General features: G+C 38.6%; 2 protein-coding genes and 1 long non-coding RNA gene across 9 annotated transcripts in view; 2 read left to right on the top strand and 1 right to left on the bottom strand.

Moving 5' to 3' along the window:
* Positions 1-2,110: 2,110 nt before the first annotated feature.
* Positions 2,111-5,132, bottom strand: LOC128599784 (uncharacterized). 3 transcript variants are annotated; one of them, XR_008384470.1, is made up of 3 exons: positions 4,891-5,132; positions 4,551-4,675; positions 2,111-4,438 (listed from the first exon to the last, which is right to left on the bottom strand). It is a non-coding gene; the product is annotated as an uncharacterized LOC128599784 (long non-coding RNA). The 3 variants fall into 3 exon arrangements; XR_008384471.1 differs by having other exon boundaries at positions 2,111-3,051; positions 3,170-4,675; XR_008384469.1 differs by having other exon boundaries at positions 2,111-4,675.
* Positions 4,387-8,415, top strand: LOC128599780 (GTPase IMAP family member 9). Its single transcript, XM_053611730.1, has 3 exons — positions 4,387-4,516; positions 7,066-7,845; positions 8,292-8,415. Exons 1-3 carry the CDS (start codon positions 4,483-4,485, stop codon positions 8,315-8,317), a joined length of 840 nt encoding a protein of 279 aa, XP_053467705.1. The 5' UTR covers positions 4,387-4,482; the 3' UTR covers positions 8,318-8,415.
* Positions 8,416-12,989: 4,574 nt separating this feature from the next.
* Positions 12,990-23,321, top strand: part of asap1b (ArfGAP with SH3 domain, ankyrin repeat and PH domain 1b) — an 89,808-nt gene continuing 79,476 nt past the window's right edge. For 3 of the 5 annotated variants that reach the window (XM_053611583.1, XM_053611580.1, XM_053611584.1), the window contains exons 1-3: positions 12,990-13,076; positions 13,390-13,467; positions 16,195-16,321. In XM_053611583.1, the coding sequence (XP_053467558.1) occupies positions 13,412-13,467; positions 16,195-16,321 (183 nt within the window). In that variant the 5' untranslated portion in view covers positions 12,990-13,076; positions 13,390-13,411. Of the gene's footprint in view, positions 13,077-13,389; positions 13,468-15,634; positions 15,918-16,194; positions 16,322-23,321 lie in introns of those variants that run through there. The other 2 variants (XM_053611581.1, XM_053611582.1) reach the window with 2 other exon arrangements.

The following is a 23,321-nucleotide window of genomic DNA, read 5'->3' on the forward strand; positions in this document are numbered from 1 at the left end:
AAAGACATACTGAAATACAGGAATTTACTATTCCACGTGGAAGCAGCACTCATATGATTTAAAAAAATAAAATCCAGACAAGTCTAACAACCGGAGTGTATATACTCACAGATCTAGAGAGTAATTATAGCCTTCCTTTTTCACAATAAGCTTAGTATTTGTGTGGAATTTCTCAATAAAATAAAAAGCCTTGGTCAGTGTTGAAATCAACTTGATTGAAGCGATTTTGAGCATACATTCCTGACCGCTCACTAACTGCATTTACATGCAGCCTAACAATTAATTAATAATAATGGATTGTAAATAGAGTCTACAGATTGCATAGCCAGTGGAACATCTGACATCAGATTACATTACGGGCAATAAACTGAACAGCACCTGTTAAAAATTAAACTTACTTTTACTCTTCCTTTTCCCTGTGAAACATGAATAGGTCTTATTCTTTCCGTGACACAGTGACTGAGAATGCTTCCTGTTGTTCACCATGTTGCAGGTACAAGCAGAAGTCTGTCATTTTTACCCTCTCTAAGGTGCTGGAATGCTGTACTGGATCATACTGGTTTAATTTAATCCATGACGGTGCATATAACTGTGTGTAGATTGACTGATATACTGTAAATGGAACAGTATTTAAACCTCTAGGATTAGCTGTTAATTTGAAGGTGAAATTAGAGTCGGTTGTTTTCAATGAATGTGATGATAATCAGGTGTGAGTGAGCACCATGTTTTATTTAAAGAACAGGGATCTGTCAAAGTCTGATATTCACAACACATGTTTGTGGAACTGTATCATGGCATGAACAAAGGAGATTTCTGAGGAGCTTAGAAAAAGTTGTTGATTCTCATCAGGCTGGAATAGGTTACAAAAACCATCTCTAAAGAGTTTGGACTCCACCAATCTACAGTCAGGCCCTGTTTATACTAGTGCATTTTTGTTTTAAAATGGCGTTTTTTAAAATGTAAATGATCCTACTCCATACTGGCGTTTCCACTGCGTTTCAGAAACGATCTCCGTCCACACTACATGACTGAAAATGCATGTCACATGGCACACTGGGCATGCGTGTACAAGTGTAAACAGGAAGCTGGTTGCTAGACACCGGCAGGTACAACATTGAGCATAATGGTGAGGAAAAACAAGGACGTCTTCGTGTGCACAGATGGTGAGGTGGAATTATTACTCATGACTACAAAATGGCCATGGTGGTTGAAAATGTCAATTGGGAGTCATGTAAAAACAAATACAGCGACAGACTCGACAAGTTTAGGGAGCACTATCCACCACTGGAGGAAGCCATGGCAACGGGAAAGGATTATCCGCACAAAAAGGAGGAGGGCAACAAAGGTATGTAGGTCTCCCACAAGAAGACCACTTGGGGAGTACAATCCACCTGCACGTAGCCAGCACAGCACCTCACCTTCACTGTACGGTGACTGCACGCATTTGTAGCCTAAACTACAATAGAACATTTGTAATGTGGGTTCCCTTTTTGTTGCGCTACTTATATTTATATCTGCACATTATAATATAAATAGCTCCAGGTGTCATCTGTTTGTGTAGTTATTCTTAATGTATATTTACAAATTTGATGTGTCTAAATATTTTGTTTGTATTCATGCTAATTTAATTAAAACATAATTTATGACTTGTGATACTTAATGTCTATTTACAATTTTGATACTTACCTTCGAATTTTTGTTGTGGAAGGACCTGAAGCAAGCAGTCCCAACAACATCCCAGAGTTGAAGCTGTTCTGTACAGAGGAATGGGCTCAAACAGTAGTGGAAATGGCCGAGATACACTGGAGGGACTCTAGTTGGGGAGGTTTTTTTGTTTGTTTGTTTGTTTTTTCTGTAATATATAATAACATTACACTTATTTCATGTCTCCTGAACAATGTCGATGAACAACATTCAACATAAATATAAATACCTCTACAAAATAATAACATTACACTTATTTAATGTCTCCTACAAACAATATGCTTTTGTGAGTATCGAGACAGGAACATGAAAGCTCTATGAACAACATTCATGAATTATGTGTGGCACAAAACAAACACAATTCATTCATTCTTATCGTCCATATCATGACACTATGCCCTCTCACTTCTCGCTTTTTGCCAGGTGGTCCAAAGTCATTTAATATAGTTTTCTTCATCCTCCCCAACTGACTGTCTCTATCCCCTTCAAACTCTTCTCTCTCTTTCTTGCTTTTTTTTTGATGATCAACAAAAATAAGAATGACAGCATATGTCAGTGCAATAAAAGGAATGAAAGTGGTACAATAAAAGCCCACACCCAGCAAACATAGTATTTTCTGATGACATCACCAGGGCCGGTCCTAGACATTTGGAGGCCCCTCGCACCCCTCCTATGACAACATGTTTTTTTCCAGGGTCGGGGGTTCGATTCCCACCGTGGCCCTGTGTGTGCGGAGTTTGCATGTTCTCCCTGTGCTGCGGGGGTTTCCTCCGGGTACTCCGGTTTCCTCCCCCAGTCCAAAGACATGCATGGTAGGCTGATTGGCGTGTCCAAAGTGTCCGTAGCGTATGAATGGGTGTGCGAATGTGAATGTGTATGTGATTGTGCCCTGCGATGGATTGGCACCCTGTCCAGGGTGTACCCCGCCTTGTGCCCGATGCTCCCTGGGATAGGCTCCAGGTTCCCAGTGACCCTGAAAAGGATAAGCGGTATAGAAGACGGATACTCATTCAATACAAATGAAAGTATATACAATCCACAACAAAAAGACAAATGTAGTTTTATTCTTTAAAATAACATTTTTTGATTATTATTATTAATTTTGTTCTTATCTTGTTTTATATATTTTTTTATTTATTATTTAAAAAGGGCTGGTCTTTTATTTTTGTCATGGACTGTACAACAGTGTATGCATGGTCTTACCTTTACTCGTCTGTCATTACTCACATCAAATCCCAAAAACGCCTCCCTCACTTCACAGGACACCTCACTTGTAGCCACATAACGCAAAATGACAGATCTGGGCTTTGTCTGTGACATCCGTTGTCTCGTCAGCAACAAATAGGGCTGGATTAATCTCCTTTTTTACATCATTTCTAATCATATCACTTATTGCTTCAATTAAATCGTTCTGAATTCTGTTTGATGAGCCAGAAAACACTCTCCAAATGTCTAGCTAACCTACCATCCTTCTCAGCAAGAGCCTGTAATAGTTCCACAGAGCTGACCGGATTAGAAGAGGTCGTACTCTCATCGTTAGCATGAAATGCTAATTGCTGTTTGGCTAGGAAGCAAGTTGCATTAATGAGGTCTTTTAAAATCTCTCAGTTTTCCTTTATCTTAGCATTGTGGACGCTAATATTTAGACTCCACTGTTTGTTCGAAGCCAAATCTATCCTTGCGCTTCCAAAAGTTTTTAAAGCAATTTGGCCCTGAATGTGAGCAGACTTTCATGTCTGCTGAGGCTTCTTGGTATATTTTTCAAGTCACTAAATCCTGTTGAGAACAAAAGGCAGGGGAAGCAGAAAAGGCGGTTTCTCGTAGCACAAGCACACAGCCAGTGTTTTCGGATGAACCACTCCGTTTGAAAAGAGCGCGTTATCTTCTGTCCCGTCGTTTGAAGCAAATCTTTTAGCTCCGGCATCGGTCTTCCATTATTTATCACTTCCGGTTTCGATTGAAAGTCCAGTTTTGAGAAATGTTTTAGCTTATATATATATATAATCTTCCATTTTTGCAGTCAGGGCAAAAAATAAAAATAAACGGACTGATGCGATGCATTTCTTCTTGTTTTAATGGCGGCTAAATGTGCATTACTGCCACCCACTGGACTGGAGTGTGGGCAGTAGATTGGCAGAAAAAAAATTAAATTGGAAAATAATAATAATAATAATTAGAAGAAGAAGAAGAAGAATACAAAAACAATACTCCATAAATAAAATAAAATAAAGAGATAAATAACTATATACTAGATATTCCTACTAGATTACTAAAGTCTCTCACTTATCCCAGTATTTTTAGATAGTTTATTAGGGGGCGGTGCATTTTCCCAGATGTTACTGATACTCAGCATGCAGTGATAATGAAAATAAATTAAGATGAATAAGCGCGTTCAAACTAGATTAAACCTGGATCATTTCAGGCAGGTGCATGCACCTTTATCCATATCAAAGTTTCTATCGCATCTCGTAAAGTAACACTTATAAAAACTCTCTTCATTTCCAGAAATGTTTTTTTTTTGTTTTTTTGTCAGTTTGAACTGGAACGCAACAAATTCGCGGTGCAAATCGGTCTGAGAACGCGGATCACATAACGACAAGCTTCGACCGAGTTGCGCAGCCTGTGTGAAATCGAACACACCTACCGTCCTCTCGGCAGTATGTAGGTGTGTTAAATGGATAAACCACACCTACATGCTCACACGCTTTGCCAACCAATCAACCAGGAAGTCCCCCTGTCCAGGATAAAGAAAGAATAATCGTGAAGAACTTAAACAATATGATGGAGTCTAACAAATCTACAGAATCATCTGGTAAGTGCTGAAGATACTGGCTTCATAATATTACTTCATTCCTGTGTTAAATCTGTACTCTGTACTTCGCTGTGTGAGTTTGACACCGACACACTTCACTTTCAGCTGACTGACCGTTTTAAACAGAACTCGAACAGAACTCGAACAGAACTCACCCACCTGCCGAATGAACACGGGTTATCGTTTTATTATCATTTATTTAACAAGGCAGCGAGAAACTCAGTTATCTGATATCTTTATTTCTGATCATGAAGTTAGACTTTAGTCAGTCGTAAGTGAAGCTAATGAAATATTTAGCATCGACCAGAAATCTAACACGTTTATATATAATATATCTGTGGCACAGGTCTTCTGGCCCAGTAAGATAAACTTACATTTAAATTTCACCTTGTGTTTAACATGTGGGTTCTGAACAAATTGATTTAGGAACATTCTTTTCTTTTCTTTTCTACTCTACTCTTTTCTTTCTTTCCTTTTCTTTTCTTCCTTTCCTTTCCTTGTCTTTTTTTTTTGCCCATGTCATCCCAGCCAAGCTTTCTTCATGTCACTGTTTCCTCAGAGCTGATGGGAAATGACTGCTGTGACTGTAGTTTCGTAACATCTCACACATCTGTTTGTAAATGATTATTCTCTCCTGTGTACCTTCAGTGTGCTTGGATCGGTTTCATTAATGGTTGTTATTTCAGCGGTGCACCACACTATATTGGAGGTGAAATGAAATGCTGAATATGAGCTCAAAGTGCTGACTGTAATTTGAGGGTATTCACATCCAAATCAGGTGAACAGGGTCGGAATTAGAGCACTTTTTAAGGGGCCAAAAGTAATCGGATAGTTGGCTCCTCAGCTGTCCTTTGGCAAGGTGTGTGTTGGTTAAGCAGTATCCCATGAGCAAGAGCGCTGTTCGGCTGGAGGTAATCACAGCCATGGCGATATCCAGTATAACCACACGATTGCGATTGTAATATTGCTTTTGTACAATGGTTCTATAAACAAGAAATATAATTATAGTAAATACGAATATGTTTGAATGACATCTCTTGTACAGTTCTTGAAAACAAAAAAAAATATTGCTTGAAAAGTCCTGGAATTTCATTATGAAACGTCTGTACGAACACTGGAAAGAAGCAAACAGTTGAAAAGGGCTGACACTAGGCAGAATGCAAATACGACGCAGTGATGTAATGAATATGCTAATTAGCACATGACGTCATCTAGTGACATTTAGCAACTTTCCACTGAAATTTGTTTGTAACAGTGCTCCGGTCACTCACCTTGACGTTATGTTGTTTAAAAAACAACAACGAACGGGTAGACAGTGATATACATTTTGGAAAAGTCACTGGTGAGGTAACTGTCCGCTCATACGCCATGTCTAACTGTGACACCGTGACTACCCTATGGTGGACCATTCTTAGCTCAGTGGCATTGACATGATAATGACATGGTAATGTGTGTAGTGCTGGTATTGTTAAACTCTGCGTTCACTTTCTGGCCACTTATTAATCACAACTACCTTGTTGTGACAACTAGCAGTGTATAGTTAGCAGAGATGGAAACTCAAGTCTGTGATTTGGACTCGAGTCCCACTTAAGTCGCAGAAGAAATTTCTTGCAACTTGACTTGGACCCATGAACAACTGACTTGAGACTTGAGTTGGATTTGAAGAGAGAGACTCGTGAAAAACACAAGCTATTTTGGTTTGGCATTCCTGATTACGTCCTGTCTTTACTACCCCACATAACAGCATCAAACACCATGTTTTTCTATTCATTCCTCATTCATTCATTCCCTATCAGTATGTGCTGCAGCAGCAAATATCACAACAGTTCATCTCTAAACACACCAAGCCAGCATTATTATATACACCCGAGACGCATCTGAAGGCATGTGTTCATAACCCATTGGAAAAGTGCTGTTATATAAATGAACAACAAACAATAACAACATAGACAAGTCTTACCTTGTGATAAGCTTCATGTCAATCAATTTGAAAAGCAATCATTTAATCCAAAGCGAAGCTGCGCTGTTACACAGCTGTCAGGGGCTTGCTTGCTGACCATTTTCAAGAAGTACAAATGTTTCCATGTCCTTTTCATGTTTTTCCCCCCCAAGTACTAGCTACCCTATGCATATAATATCCAAGTTTACCAAGTTAAATTGCATCTGTACACGGGGGTTTTGTTACTGCCGGCGGTCAATGGAAGATTACCTTACCCATCGTTGCTTGAGAACTACAGCAAACTACGGCAACTCAAACTGCTCAAAATACACAGCACGTTTTTTCTCTCTCGTGGTGACAGTCTCTGCTTTTCAAATGGTATAAATCACCCTCCGAAGGGCACGTTGAAGGGAGCGTAATCAAGCTAGTCATGCTGTAAGATTTCTTCAAATTGAATTTCCAATAAAAATGACTTCAAAATTGATTTCCGAGTGACCATTATTAATAGTTTGAAAGTAATAGTATTTTTTGATTGTGTATAATAATAATAATAAGGAATTGGATGATTAAAATATTTGCATTCACAATCACAAATACATTTTTCTTACAGGAAATGATCATTTTGACCCTGAAGAGGAGAAAAAATTAGCTGCTTCCAACCATCTCTCTGAGCTGCACTTTATTCTTCTGGGCTGGCGGTGGCCTGGAAAAAGTCTGACTGGAAACACTATCCTGGGGCGCGAAGAGTTTCGGCTGGAACGAGCAGCTGAATTCTCAGTGAAGCGCGATGCAGAACGCCACGGCCGCAAGCTGACTGTCGTGGATACGCCAGGCTGGTTTTCAGCTCAGACCACTCCAACTGCTTATCAACAGGAGATGACTCGTAGCCTGAGTATGTGCTCACCTGGGCCACATGCTTTCCTGCTCGTTGTGCCTGTAGGCATGTTCACAGACACGGACCGGGCAAGAATTGAAGAGAACTTGGTCCTGTTTGGTGAGTCTGTGTGGAGGCACACCATTGTGGTGTTTACATGGGCCGAGGTGCTGAAGAACATGCCAATCGAAAGACACATCCGGCGCCAAGGTCGTGCACTGCAGTGGGTGCTGGAGAAGTGCAAGAAGAGATACCATGTCGTCAACAACGACGCCTTCAGAGAGAACACGCAAGTCCTGCAGCTGATTGAGAAGGTGGAGAAGATGGTAGCTGAGGAGGGAGGGCACTTCAAACCCATGACTGAGGAAGACAAAGCACAGAATCCGGTTGCAGCTGAAGCTACTGATGAGAATTCGAACCCGAACGAGGTGAAAGAGAAGCATGAGCTCGGAGCCCGGCCCAAGCAGAGCTGTTACTTCAGCTCAGTGCAGATCGTTGATGGGGGGAGTCCACACAGTAAGCTAAAGCCTTTTATAGTTTTGTACTGCAGTGTAAATCCTTTTTTATTAAAATTATCAGAAAAGTCTTGAGGATTTTTTGTCTAAGAGTGTAGATAAGGGGTTATTTTCTATTACTGATTTATACAAATGAAAAGTTAGATTTCCATTTTCATTTTCTACTATTCATTAATGACCATGCAACCCCTTTATGTCTCAGATCCCCCCCCTCCCCCCCCCACGTCACTGGTCTGTTCCCTAATGTGTGCGCCTGTTCTTACTTCAGCCCCTAATGAGTGAAGTCACTGTAGTTACTGAATAACATATGAACATAATAGTTGCTGCAGTATATGCTAAGTGGCATAAATAGTTTCTAATATAAAATGTACTCTTTCTCGGACCTCGGATTTTTCTCTCAACATAAAATAATTTCAAATATGTTTCTTCTGTCTGCTTTTTCTACAGATTTGATGGAAGGAGTGTCTGATTGACGGACAGGGACCAGAGTGAATTTGTGCTGCTTCATTACATTCTTTGATCTGATGTCATTTGGTGAATATTTCCAGCTACAGGAAATGACTATTTATTATCGAAAAACAAATAAGTGATGTATTTATTTTACATACTGGATGTGCTGTATATCTTTAAATGAGGGAAAATTGAGACACCCCCTGATCACTAAGCACTAATGAAGTCATGACAGACAGTTGTTACTCTGTTATAATAACTCATTTTTACTGTTAAGAAGAGTAGTTACATTTTTTAACGTAGTGTATTACTAAATCAGTGTCATGTCACAATCTAGAATGGATATTGCTATTGGACATTTTATAACCTAGATACAAAGCCCAAGATTTTTATTGCTCATTTTCTTTTAAACAACTAAACCACCACATCTGTGCCTTGACGCAAATCAACAATGACCATCACTGATTTTCTATACAGTCACTGAACATGTACAGGTACATGTGCTTTTTATTATCAGATGTTAAAATGTGCTTTTAGGGAACATTTAAAAAGGAGTACAAATATATTTTTCTTTGATTGCTGTATTTAAGAAGATACATTTAACTTTTAACCTTTATATTAGGTGGATCTTTTAATTGCACCAAGATATAAATATTCAACAGAGTGTTAAACTGGACAGTGGAGAAGCTTGCACCAAGACACACAGTGAAACAACAAACAAGGCAGCAATAATACTGCAACACTGTGTAATACTGTCATGAAGAGATGATTTATATTTTTATTGAACACAAAAAAGAAAGTTGAGAATGTCATCACATCTGTGGCATTTAACAGTAAGTGGGCTTCCATAAGAGTTGATGAAAGTGGGTTCCATTTTGAGTTAAATATATCTATTCTATCTAAATGAATTAAAAATTGGCGAAACAAACTATGTAATTGCACATCTCTGTGTGCTGTAGTTTTGCAATCAGTAGCAATATGATGATTAAATGAAACTGTGATCTAATCCAGTGCCTCCTCTTGTTTATTTGTGGTCCTTTTTAACACATTGGAAAGCCATAATGAAGCTTTTTTTTTTTAATCACCTTTCATATAATGTGTGAATGAGTGGACCCAAAATCTATTGCATTCTGGGCCCGCTGAAGCGACACTTTTCACTGGACAACCCCCCCCCCCGCCGCCCCCACTCGCAGGATTGATGCAGTTTATTGCAAGCAAGGGATATGCAACCAAATATTAAGTGTTATTTAAGTTTCATTTACTTCAAGATTTATCTGCTCCTATACTTTTGCTCAATTAAAAATTGGGTGGTTTGATACAAAAGGTTCTATGTTTTATGCTGTTTAACATGTCTAGATATAAATACCAGGAAATAATAGCTGAAATCCTAAACTCTCATCTTATATCCATCTTTTGATCTTTGGTGTATAGCACAAACAAATGAATTGGCCTTGCTGTTCCAATAGTTTTGGAGGGGACTGCATACCATTTCAGGTTAAGTAAATTGAAGAATAGGTAGATGAAGCTGTTCGCAGCAGAAAGGCAACAGCAATACAGGGCATGGCCAGATGCCGACCCTGTAAAGAAGGTAGGACATTTGCAAAAAGACAGAAATAGATGGCACAAAAGGAGAAATGCAGGACAGACATGCAGACTGACCGATCTGGGTGAAAGGGAGCAAAGCTACAAGTACAAGTATTAGAGAGAGGGGCAGTGTAGGTGCAAGAGCAAGAAGGCAGAGAAGTGTAGAGATGACACCGTCACATCATCCCACAACCAACCTGCCACGGGACATGATGTAGAAATAAAGAAAGAAATATGGGCAGAAATCACCAATGACTGATTCACATTCCCAGGGTGTGAGGGAGCAGATATGGTGTAGAATAGGGGTTGGGTATGCTTCCTGAAGGGTCAGCATAATGACCATGGATGTATAGGCTCTCCAGCTCTTGATTAATAGGTTGGACCCTTTAGCCGACTGATTAGTGTGCTTGCCTATGCTTTGGGCAAGCTGAGTTCGATTCCTAGTTACCTCTGAATTTGCTACAATATGATGTCCATCAGGAAAAAAATGCTTTGAATGCCATTTTATCTTCCAGATCAGTAATGCATGAGACATGTGCAGTTAATTTTCAAGTTCATGAAGGATCTGTAATTCAGATGTATTTATTTATGAATTGTAATAATTGTGTTTACATTTTAAAATGGTTTAAAAATGACAGAGTATTGTTTTTGGTCTTTTAACTACAGGTGGTCAACTCTGTTATTCATTTCAACTCTGTTACCATGAATGTCAACAGCTTAAAAAAATTATCATGAGATATAGGTTTTATTGTTAAATTGATCAGAAGCTGTATCGTAACTAACGTTCTTACTATATGAAATTTCAAAGCATTTCATTCATTTTTAAAGCTATGTTTAGGGAAAATGCATCTTGGCAGCTTTTCAGTAAATATCTTAGACATAAAAATGAATTAATGGATGCAGAGACAAAAGTTCTCTTAGGGGAAGACAGGGTTTTAAATTGTATTACATTTGTTGACTATATATTTGACCCAATTTGTCAATAACAAAGCTGACCGATTTTTCTGTTAGTACATTGATTTTCAAAATAAATATTTTATATCTTACACAAATACTGATTTTTTTACTTTAAAGTGTGTTCAATGAGAATAAAAAAAGTTTAATGGGAAATTTTATTTTTGTTTGCTTAATATGTATCCGCAATTCTGGAATGGGCGATTTATATAGACTTGTCTCTGCAAAAATCACTGTGTTTCCTTTTCAGCAGAAAATTCACCCAGACAACCACAGGCCTGTGAAAAACAGGAAAATGACACATAATGAGGTGTTTGGGTGCTGAGGGAAGGACAAAAACCAAAGGGCAGGATTTATAGGAGCACAAAAATATAAAACCAACCGTTAGTGCTCTATGGAAGTGAAGATGACAACTAAACAGGAAATTGTTCAACCATGACTTCCTGTTTCACAGGGGTATAAATATGAGGTAACACATACGCCAAAATCCCTTAGTCATTCATAACAGTGGTTAAGAGCAAGGAATATAGCTGTGATGTGTGGTGAAAGGTTGTTGATCTTCACACAATGGGGCGTGGCTATAAGAAAATAGCACAAGCATTGAAAATGCCCATTTCCACCATCAGGGCAATAATGAAGAAGTTCCAGTCAACTGGAAATGTTATGAATCGACCTGGAATTGGACGTGTTTCTATATCGTCTCAACGCACTGTGAAGAGGACGGTTCGAGTGGATAAAAATCTCCAAGGATCACAGCTGGAGAACTGCAGATGTTAGTTGTGTCTTGGGGTCAGAAAGTCTCCAAAACTACAATCTGAAGTCACCTACATCACCACAAGCTGTTTGGAAGAGTTTCAAGAAAAAAGCCTCTACTCTCATCCAAAAACAAACTCGAACGTCTTCAGTTTGCCGACACTACTGGAACTTCAAATGGGATCGGGTTCTATGGTCAGATGAAACCAAAATAGAGCTTTTAGGTAATAAACACCAGAGGTGGTTTTGGAGCACACAGAGAGGTAGCCATATGGAAAAGTACCTCATGTCCACGGTTAAATATGGAAGTGGATCTTTGATGTTTTTGGGCTGTTTTTCTGCCAGAGGACCTGGACATTTTGTTAGGATACATGGCATCATGGACTCTATCAAATATCAACAGATATTAAATGAAATCCTGACTGCCTCTGACAGAAAGATTCAAATGGGCCGTGGTTGGATCTTCCAGCAGGACAATGATCCAAAACATAAATCAGAATCAACACAATAATGGTTTACTGACCACAAAAAAGGTCTTGCCAAGACAAAATGGGAAGTGGCTATAATAATATAGCAAAAGCATTGAAAATGCCCATTTCCAAAAAAAAATGGCTAATGGAAAATGGCTAATTGGGCCCAATTTGGACATTTTCACTTAGGGGTGTACTCACTTTTGTTGCCAGTGGTTTAGACATTAATGGCTGTGTGTTGAGTTATTTTGAGGGGACAGCAAATTTACACTGTTACACAAGCTGTACACTCACTACTTTACATTGTAGCAAAGTGTCGGCATTGACCATTTGTTTTATAGTAAAATTGTTTAAAGTAGTTTTTACAATATAATCAGTATGCAGTGAGGTCCTTTGATGTGTGCCTAGTGTCATTCTAATGACATTCATTTGTTGGCAGAGATTTTCATACTATGACTAACAAGTGAGGCAGAATTCAATCCATACATGTAGCTGAGTAGCCAAGGGATAAGGGTTTTGCTTAAGGTACTCCAACAGTCCTCGAATTTCAATATATAACCTTTTGGCAACAGAAATTTAATTGAGCTTTGTTGTCTAGTTTTTGTTCTGTGTATATACTGTGAACTAGAACAGAGAGAGAGAGAGAAAGAGAGAGTTTAAGGTATCCTGTGAAACGCTGCACATTGTTTGCTGTTCAGGAGGCACAAACACGTGAGGAAACTCCTCAATAGCTCTGCCATTTCCTTCCACAATGCTAGTGCATTTCCTCATTTCCTGCTGCTGTAACTTCGGGATCCTGTGCCTATTGTCATTGGCTATTTTTCTGCACACATTGTCGCTTCTCCCTTCCTCTTGAATGGAGAACACACACACACACACACACAGACAGCCACTCCGCTAAGCTCATTAAGGATGGCAGTGAGCATAGATTTGACATGAATCGCACAGGGAGAAACTTCTCTTGTCTTGACACATTACTTGATGTTCACTAATTAGGCAAAACTAACCAGGAGCTTTTGGGGTAAGTGTGTCTAGTTCAGGTCTAACTAATTAAAGATAATCTGTCTACTTCAATACGAGCTTAAAGAACATATTGCTGCAGATTTTTAATAAAAAACTAACTCAAACGTCAACAGGGTTTTCTACACCTAGTTTTATTTAATAACAGCATCAGGGACCAAAACACTATCTAAGCTCTACACTACTTCTGAAGTATTGCTATTGAAAATTACATTTGGAAAAAAACAACAACCACCAAACAAAAACAAAAAAGGGTGGACCTTTCCTACGAGGAATATAACCCTGTGATTTCCTTTATTTTTTTTTTTATTAAGGACAGAAACTGACTGCAAAGTTATGAGAGCATCAACCTCCCGTTTAAGTTTTTCCTCAAGGGACCCTTTATGGAACCGGTAAGAAATGTAACTTTTAGCATGCAAATATACTGTAGTTGATTAACTCAATATCCTTCTGTATGCAACCTGCTGATTTTTTAAATAATGTATTAATTGATGATTGGTGTCCATAGTCAGTGTTTGTTTGATTATACTGCTTGTTAATCATATTCTTCATGTTGCCTTTTTCTGAGAGATATTGTAGCAAAACAAATATATGCATATATATATATATATATATATATATATATATATATATATATATATATATATATATATATATATATATATATATATATATAAATATTTGCTCAAACAAAACAAAACAAAATTCACAACTCGCACACCACAAGTGTTCCAATGAATCAAAGACATTCCTGCATCTGACATAGGACAATTTTTTCAGTCCTACTTTTTATGCCACATAGAAATATCAGATAATGTCTTGTAAGTGGAAAAATTGCAGCTAGGCTTTTATATAAAATATAATCTAGCTATATAAATGTGTATGGCACATATTACCTAGATTTTATTAAAATATAGTATTAGAATTATTATGATGATTTGGAACATATAAACAGTAAGATAGAAAAGTTTGCATATTCTTAAGAAAAAAATGAAAACAGAGAAATGTAAGATATTAAGTTAGGTTTTATAGATATTTCTTCATTGTCATTTTATCATTTTCTTCAAGTATAAAAAATGCTCAAATAGTCCATGCCAAGATGTTAAAAGGAAAAAAACAAACCTCTACTTGCTATATAGGCCAAAATGTTCCTCTTCAGGGATTCTAACTTTTGTTGTCAACTGTAATAGGTAGAGTGCTTTGCATACTGTACATATTCACCCCCATTTTAATCCCCCCCATTTTTTGGTATTACAGGATGGAACTCAAATGGTTCCAGACTTCAGTATTTTGTTACAGAAAAATAATCAACAGTGTTATAACAGCTCTTGACAGTTGTTCCCTCATTAGTTTCTCTTTTGTCTATTGAAGATAAGACAAAAATGCAGCTTGTCATGTTATGGAGAAACCCAGTTAGGCTATGTGGAGCGTCCGGTATAAAAGTCCACAGTATGCTGTGATTCACCTTGCAGCAGAACTATTGTCAGAGCTGCTGTTAGAGAAAACCCATTCACCTCAATCAGCAATAAGAGTCACAGATTCAACACTGGTGTTATAAATAATATTATATAACACTTTATATTATATCTATATAACCATTTTTTGTTTCAACTAAATTTATATTTAACTAACTACATATTTTCAACTGGAATAAAATTGGGTTGATGTTGGACATTCGATATTCAGATATGCGGAAATTAAGGGACCGTCTCTAAAGTTACATACCACATTGTTATACACGTTTCTCTCTCTCTCTCTCTCTCTCTCTCTCTCTCTCTCTCTATATATATATATAAAATTTACATACATCTATTTTTTGAAGAAAACCATTCAATCCAGTACAGGACATTTCGACCCCCTTTGTGCATTCGTGAAGGTTTTTTTGGTTCATGCACTGTAGGGTTAAATATCAGAAATCTTAAAGGTGTGCGTCATACCGGACACCTCGTCGAACACTTTACAGTTGGTTGTGTGACTGTACGTCATTCCCTTCAAATGCTATTGAGCTTTAAATCATGGTATATTTTGTGTATGAGCCCATTCGGTAGTGAAATACGTGACAATATTTACATATGATTTAATAGTTTATTTTAATAAAACATCAGAAATCTAAAAAGGTGTGAGATGAACACTTTACAGTTGGTTATAGGACTGTAAGTCATTCCCTTCGAACGCTCTTGAAGTTAGAAACGTGTTTAACAATGTCGTATGTCACTTTAGAGACGGTCCCTTAATTTCCGCATCTCTGCGAATATCGAGCGTCCAGCATCACACCGACTTCATTCCAGTGTTTTTTCATCATGTAAAAATCATTTCCTACATTAGAACTCAGCAATAAGAGTCACAGATTCAACATCGGTGTTATAAATAATATTATATAACACTTTATATAATATCTATATAACCAATTTTTTAAAAAAGTAAATTTATATTTAAATAACTACATATTTTCATTATGTAAAAATAATTTCCTTCGTTAGAACCCCCTTCCCCGCGCATCCCCCCCCCAACCTCCAAAGGGTGGCGCGTGACTCAGGGCATGCGCAGTGCTGCGTCTGTCACTGGGGGCGGATGAAGCAAAGAGAGAGAGAGAGAGAGAGAGAGAGAAAACACACTAGTGTCACGCACCGAGATGTACATTTAGCTTTAAAACCCTGCGGATAAACAGACAGCCTAGTCGTTGAATAGTTCTCGGAGATAGTGTGTACTGTGAAATGCCCATTTATTAGCAGCTAGCATTAGCGACGCCTGTTTGGCACTTGAACATCACCGGGAATGTAAGAATCCGCCGCTAGTTCATTTCACGGCGTGTAATGGAATTGGGACGAAACCGTTGAAACAGGCGAGTCCGGGCTTATAAACTCTAAAACGTTCATACAAAGAGGAAACAGGACAGTATTCAATATCTTATTTAAGAATCCTCATCATTTTTTTGTGTACAGGCAGAAGCCTTTGTGTGTTTATTCGCACTCAGCCCGCTAACGGTAGTTTGCTGCGCGTGCGGCTGGCATCTCGTGCGCGCCGCAACACACAGCGCCTCGGAAGTTTGTCTTCTGTGAATTCTTTCCGTTTTCTGAAGAAACATTTCCACCTTTTGTTTGGACTACACCTCGCTGTAGGATGCCGGATCAGATATCGGTGTCCGAGTTTCTGTCGGAGACGACGGAGGACTACAACTCACCCACGACCTCCAGCTTCACGACCCGCCTCCAGAGCTGCAGGAACACCGTCAGTGTTTTAGAGGAGGTAAGAGCTGCAGAAACATGGCCTGCATGTGTCAGGGTGTAGATCAAACCGCAGTGCTGACGATGAGTCCGACACAGGAAAACAGCCTCGAGGACAGAACAGATGCAGAGTGGGCGATATTGTTCAGTTTCTCACCAGCTGGCATAAGCTGCTCAGTGCTCTGCAGATGGAGCAGAGTAAAGCGCTACCATCCGACCTGCCTTCCTTAGGATATTATTTTAGCCTGGTAGTAAAACCGTTAGTACCAGATCCAGCTATTTGTCCTTTTAAAAAACGTTCATCAGATTCACTTTTCGACACTATCAGTGTCAGTCATGCACCACGTTATTTGGTCGCTTCCAAATTAGTAGTGCAATCAAAAGTCTGTTATAAAAACCCATCATATGATTCATCTTCATCTTCATCTGCCTCGGGCTCTGGCAGTGCTGCCAGCTCTCTTCAGGAGAAAGTAGCTGCTGCATGCTCAGAAAGTCACAAAGTTACCAGATGATCCGGACTAATTAGTACGTTCATTGCATAGTCAGTGTTTTGCATATCAAAACGTGTTACATGGAGAAGGAAGATGAAGGGCCGGGGTACACCCTGGATGTGGCACCGCTTCTTTGCAGGACACCATGCACACGCATTTTATATTCATTCACACCTAGAGGCAATTTAGTGTATCTGCTCCTCATGCTGGAGGGTTTTTTGGGAGGTGAACCCGGAGGAAACCTATGCTGACACGGGGAGAATGTGTGAAATTGACGCTAACCTGAGCTCATGACCCAACCATGGACCTTGGTGCTGTGAGGTGGCAAGACTCACTGCGCCACTGTACTGCCCTGTGTGTTTACAAAATACTGTAATTTCTATCAAGAACAGACAATATGAGGCAGGGGTAGTAAGTACTAGAGAAATAAACACAAAAGAAACAGTTACATATGGACGAACTTGCTTTTGTTACTTGTAATATAACCAAGAAGGAAGTTTGAAACAAAAAAACAAAGTGTGCACAAGTAGGAATAATTGGTTATCAGTGATGTCAACTCAGTCAGGCGTTTCACACCGGTGGTGCGTTGAGTGAACCTGCTATTTCAGCTCGTATAACTAGCGCTGGAGTGCCATATCAAAGGCAGGACAGTCACTGACGTCTGCTCAGAATGTCATTATATTTATCACTTAAAAAACCCCCAGAAGTTTCTAAAGAGGTCTAAACCATCACAAAGTTGTCAACACTGGGCTCAGGCTCTCCTCCAGATGAAACATCCAGAACAAATAACAAGAAAATTACCCCACAGCAGGCGTGTAGCTATTTATGTTGGTTAGGTAATGACAGTTTCTGAAATATCTCAACAAAACCATTCAGCAGAGCAGCTTTATCCTGCCTTTGAATCAGTCCGCATTTTTAAAATAACAACAACAAAAAACAAAACAGGTGAAGGTTTTTATTTAAATATGCAGACTGATACAAAGGCAGGATAGAGCTACTCTGTTGAGTGGTAATGTTGAGATATTTTACGTTAGCAATAGGGACCTCATATATCAACTGACCTCTGACTTAGAAGTTGTGACCCACAGTAATTTTGACAGTCTCTCTGCTGGATCTTTTATGTATCTTGTTGACCAGTTATTGACACAAAATGCTTATAATGTGCCTAAAACTTATGGAAATAATGAAAAAAATAATAAATAATGGAACATAGTCCTTTGAAAAAATAAGTACACCTCATGGAAATTTTTTCTGAACATATTTGGACAAGCAAACGTTTGAACATCTTTGAAACAGTACCTATTAATAAAGGTGATGCACTTGACATTTTGTAGTAATTTTCACATTTTAAATAAAAACAAAAAACAAAACCAGATCTCTCACATGGAATAAGTAAGTACACCCCTACATTTATCACACCTTCAAATCCATAAAATTAGAATCAGGTGTTGAAGATTGTGTGCCAGTGATCAGAACCTGCTTAGGGAGTGCAGGTGGAACCTGTCTTATTTACACTCCTGTCATATCTAGTGTCTTGTGTTCCCTTTGTTATTGATGGGTGTGGTGTCATCAGGCCAAGATCTAAAGAGGTCTATAAGGCCTCTTTAGAAAAAAAGGTTGTGGATGCCTATGAGCCTGGCAAGGGATTTAAAAAGATCCCAAATTATTTGAAATACATCATTCCACTCTAAGTAAAATAATCTACAAATGCACAGATTTCAAACAACTGCCAATTTATCCATCTGTCCTCACAAATTCAGCCCAAGAGCAGACCATCTGATGCAAAAAGAAGTCTCTAAGAACCCCAAAATTTCATCACAGGATCTGCTCGTAAGTCTTGCAACTGTTGGTGTCAAAGGGCATGCTTCTACAATCAGAAACACATTGCACAAATTTGACCTGCATGGGAGGCGTGCCAGGAAAAAGCCTTTGCTTTGGCCTTTTGGAATAATGTGCTTTGGACAGACGAATGAAATATAGTTGTTTGGCCACAGTAACGGCAGACATGCTTTGTGCAGACCAAAGACAGCACTTCAGCAGAATCACCTCATACCAACTGTGAAGCACGGTGGCTTGATATGTCAAGAAAGTCAACATTTTCCATGGGGTGTACTTATTTTTTCACATGACTGTATTACTTTGAACCGTATTTGCTGGCATGAGTTTTCAACATCAGTGTCACCAATGTTATTTAAATTCGCACTGTTTTATTTCCAGCTGGACGCTGTTGGACTTTTAGGTGTTCTCGCATCCCTGCGGTGTTTGGTAATTTACATGTGTGAAGGCATTTGATCAGTTTTGTTTATGTGGCATGACTTGGATACCATGACAGATGACCTAGGGTAATCACTTTTTTAGTGTCAGTCCTTATACCTGAAAAGAGTGAAGTCATTATTTTAATGCAGAGTAATGTATTTTCAGGTTTCACTCACTTCACAGTGATGCACTGTGGTCAGAGGAAAATGATTTCTTTATTTTTCTTTGTTGCGCCATGCATATGTTAAACCCAATGTTTGTGCAATGGAATTGTGCAATGGAATTGCTTGCGTAATTGTAACTTGATGGTATATTTAAAAGAGTTCAGAATTGATTTCATGAAAACGTATCGGGGCAGTCAGGTTTGTACTCTGCAGCAGTAAATATAAATCACTTGCATATTGCTTTCTGTAATTCAGTGTAAAATAATTGTTGTAGACATTTAATGTAAATACACTGATATATTGACGTTGAGGAACAGCATTCTTGGGTTTAGGTGGCTGATAATTACCTGTGGGAGAGTTGCTGCCACTCCTGTCAACTTATTTTCCTAATTCGCTTTTTACTGTTAGCTGTGGCTTCTGTGGTGTATTTACCATTGACTGTGAAAGAAAGAATAATGTTGGCTTTTCACTTAAGAGATTTCTGACTGAAATTTTTTCTTCTGTTTTGTTCTGGAAAGTTTGATTTGGGTGGGACTGTTTGATAGCACTGATGTCAGATATATACGACGATGTCAAAGATTAGCCATCGCTTTACTCAGCTCGACCTCCGTCACAGCGACTTCTTTCCTGCTGGCTCAGCCTGTTTGCATGAGAGAGAACAAAACTAGATTTACTGTAGTTAGAATTTTTACCCTTATCTTGTAGTAAATTATTATTATTTTACCATTTTATGTACTCTGTTTTAGTGTGGCAGATTGTGTAGTAAAGCGTTTTTTTTTTAAATGCTGAAATGAATGGCAAGTAGCAGAGCGGCTGCAAAGTTAAGAGAGAGGAGAATTATTTTTACTCGTTTTTATTAAACGATATGCGATATTTACACTGCTGCTGCATGTTGCAGTGCTGTTTTCTTTTAAATTAGCTGAAATGTGGGGAAGTAGCAGTCAGTATATGCACAAGAACTGCAATCCTGTTTTGTCCCTTACTGTGAGCACCATTCCACTACAGATATGTACAAAAATACACCAAGACATCACACAAAATTCATCACACAGAATTCATCACATGTGTAGAAATCTGTGTGGAGTTGCTAAATGCTCATTAGATTACATATCTTCAGAATCACGTTTTTAACACTCAAAACTGTATTGCCATGAGCATTAACATAGACCGAACTGTGCATAGAGCTTGGAGTTAATTTGTCATTAACATTAGCTCTGTAATAGCACTGCAAATGGCTTGCACAGATGAAACACCTATCGAGTGTTAATCTAACTGTTTTAAACTAGATGTTGTCACCACGTTCACATGGCCGACGGGGTTTCTGTGGTCCAGGTTAAATGAAAATTAATGTAAGATACCATCATCACATGGACTACCAAGGGTTGAACTTGGGCCTGTTATTAAACATTTTAAAATAGTTAAATTAACATACTTGTTTGTCCACAGTGCTGGGGGGACTTTTGGACAGCCACTAATGAACATTTTGACTGTGAATTAACAAGTGTCCTGTTAGAATTATATCGGAGTCTATATGAGGCCGTTATGTAATGTTTTGTACATCTGCTTTACAGTCATAGCTTGAAAAAGTAAAAGATAAATGTCATGAGATCCTTGTGAAAAGACACTGATGTGTATACGTCTGTGTATTATACAGCGCCCTCCACTAATAATGCCACCCTTGGTAACTATGAGCGAAGAAGGCTGTGAAAAATTGTCTTTATTGTTTAACCTTTTGATATTTTGTTCAAAGAATTCACAAAAATACTCTGCTGTCATGGATATCAAACAATCGCACAACACAGGTTTATCCCCAATTTTTTTTATTTTTTCTGTAAATATGTGCGCGGCAATTATTGGCACTCCTATGAATTCATATTAGAAAAATATATTTGAAGAATATTCCCATCGATATTTAACATTTTTCGTACACCTGGGTGACACAGAACAGGAAATTGTTCAACCACGACTTCTGTTTCACAGGGATATAAATATGAGGTGTAACATAGGCCAATGTTCCTTAGTCATTCATAACAATGGGTAAGACCAAGGAATATAGCTGTGATGTGCGGCAAAAGGTTGTTGACCTTGACAAAATGGGAAGTGTGTATAAGAAAATAGCACAAGCATTGAATATGCCCATTTCCTCCATCAGGACAATAAGTAAGAAGTTCCAGTCAACTGGAACAACTTTGCTCATATTTACCATTTACATTTATTCATTTAGCAGACGCCTTTATCCAAAGTGACTTACAAATGAGCAAATACAAGCAAAGCGATCTATCAAGCAGAGAACAATACAAGTAGTTCTACCATTCAGGATCTTTTAATTGAGTACCAAGGGTGCTAATATTAGTCGAGGGCACTGTATATTGTCTCTCAGCTTGAGAATTGCAGAAGTTAATCAATCCCAAGTCACCTACATCACCACAAGTTGTTTGGATGGGTTTCAAGGAAATAAAAGCCTCTACTCTCCTCCAAAAACAAACTCGAGCATCTTCAGCTTGGATCTTCCAGCAGGAAAGTGTTGACAACACAAAAATAGTTTACTGACCACAAAATCAAGGTCCTGCCATGGCCATCCCAGTCCCCTGACTTGAAACCCATAGAAAACCTGTGGGGTGAGAACTGAAGAGGAGAGTCCACCAGCGTGGACCTCGAAGGATCTGGAGAGATTCTTGATTGGAGGAATTTTCTTGGATCCCTTGCCATGTATTCTCCAACCTCATCAGGAGAAGACTCAGAGCTGTTATCTTGGCAAAGGGAAGTAGCAGAAAGTATTGACTGAAAGGGTGCCAATAATTGTTGCACACCTATATTTAACAAATTTATTTTTTTGGATAAACCTGTGTTTTGTTTGCAATTGTTTGATATCCATGACAGCAGAGCATTTTTGTGAATTTTTTAAACAAAAGATCAAACGGTTCAACAATGAAGGCGATTAAAACATTTTCACATCCTTCTTTGCTAATATGACTTTGCTAATAGTTGAACCTTTGAGGAACTAAAGAATTCCATGACCTTGTGAGGAAAAAATGAGTTCTGTAACTACTCTGGATGAGCGCTCCGGTACTCAGTTTCTGTACAAGATCCTGTTTTGTGTTTTCCACTTCATTGCATGAGCCATCAACAGAAGTAAAACAAGCTGTGCTGCTGGCGTGACAATCAGCACATGACAAAAGCACAGCAAGACGGTGAACCTGAAGGAAATGAACACATTTATTGCTTTTGATTAGCTGTGCAAGTATGATGCTGAATTTAATGTAGATTTGTGACCCAAGTGCTTGCAGAAAGCAGCATCTTGTACCACTCTGTGCAGCATGCCATAGTCTTGCGACATGTCTGACCTGCCACTTTTGTTAAACTCCGAAACTGCATAAATGTAATGCAGAAATTCATTTTTATGGTTATCTCAAACATGTCTCCTATAAAACTAACTTTAGTAATCACTTATTAGTTAAACACTATTTTTAAAAAATGGCATTAAGAATGAAACCCTCAGCATACTTCATGCGGAGACAAAATAGCCATTTTTCCACTGCGCGGTACGACTCAATCTGCTTGCTTGCTTTTCCACTGCAGTTTAGTGCCTCCTCCTCAACGTGGGTGCCATCTTCCACTCGCCTTCACGCAGGAATAATGTTGTATTATTGAAGTCCTGTACAAATACACGGTCAGGCCGTATTCCAAATGCCTTTCCTGTGCACTGAACATGGACCCTATTAAGGATGTAAAATAACTGTTTTCTAGAACCTACGTAGTGCTCGATATGACCAAGTTCGATTCAGCCGTGACTAGAGTGACTTTGATAAATTCCTGTTTGGAAATCGGTAACGAGAGATGTAAAAATATAACAAACTTTTGTTGTAATTTTATCTTTAATGAGATAAATGATACATAAACATACATGTGTCTGTTGCTTAGTACACCAGTGGGCTCTCTTTTTCAGGACAAATTGTTGTATTTGTTATGCCGAATGTTTTGGCAAAGCCTCAGATTCAAATTGGCTTGCTTCTCTCCCATAGACAGCTCTCTGATCTTCATGTTTGCTTATCCTTTTGAACAACAAATGCAGTCTTCACAGGTGAAACTGAAAAACCAAGAGTAGATGTTC

This window comes from Ictalurus furcatus, chromosome 23 (assembly GCF_023375685.1).
Source record: "Ictalurus furcatus strain D&B chromosome 23, Billie_1.0, whole genome shotgun sequence".
In the NCBI taxonomy this organism is placed as follows: Eukaryota; Metazoa; Chordata; class Actinopteri; order Siluriformes; family Ictaluridae; genus Ictalurus; species Ictalurus furcatus.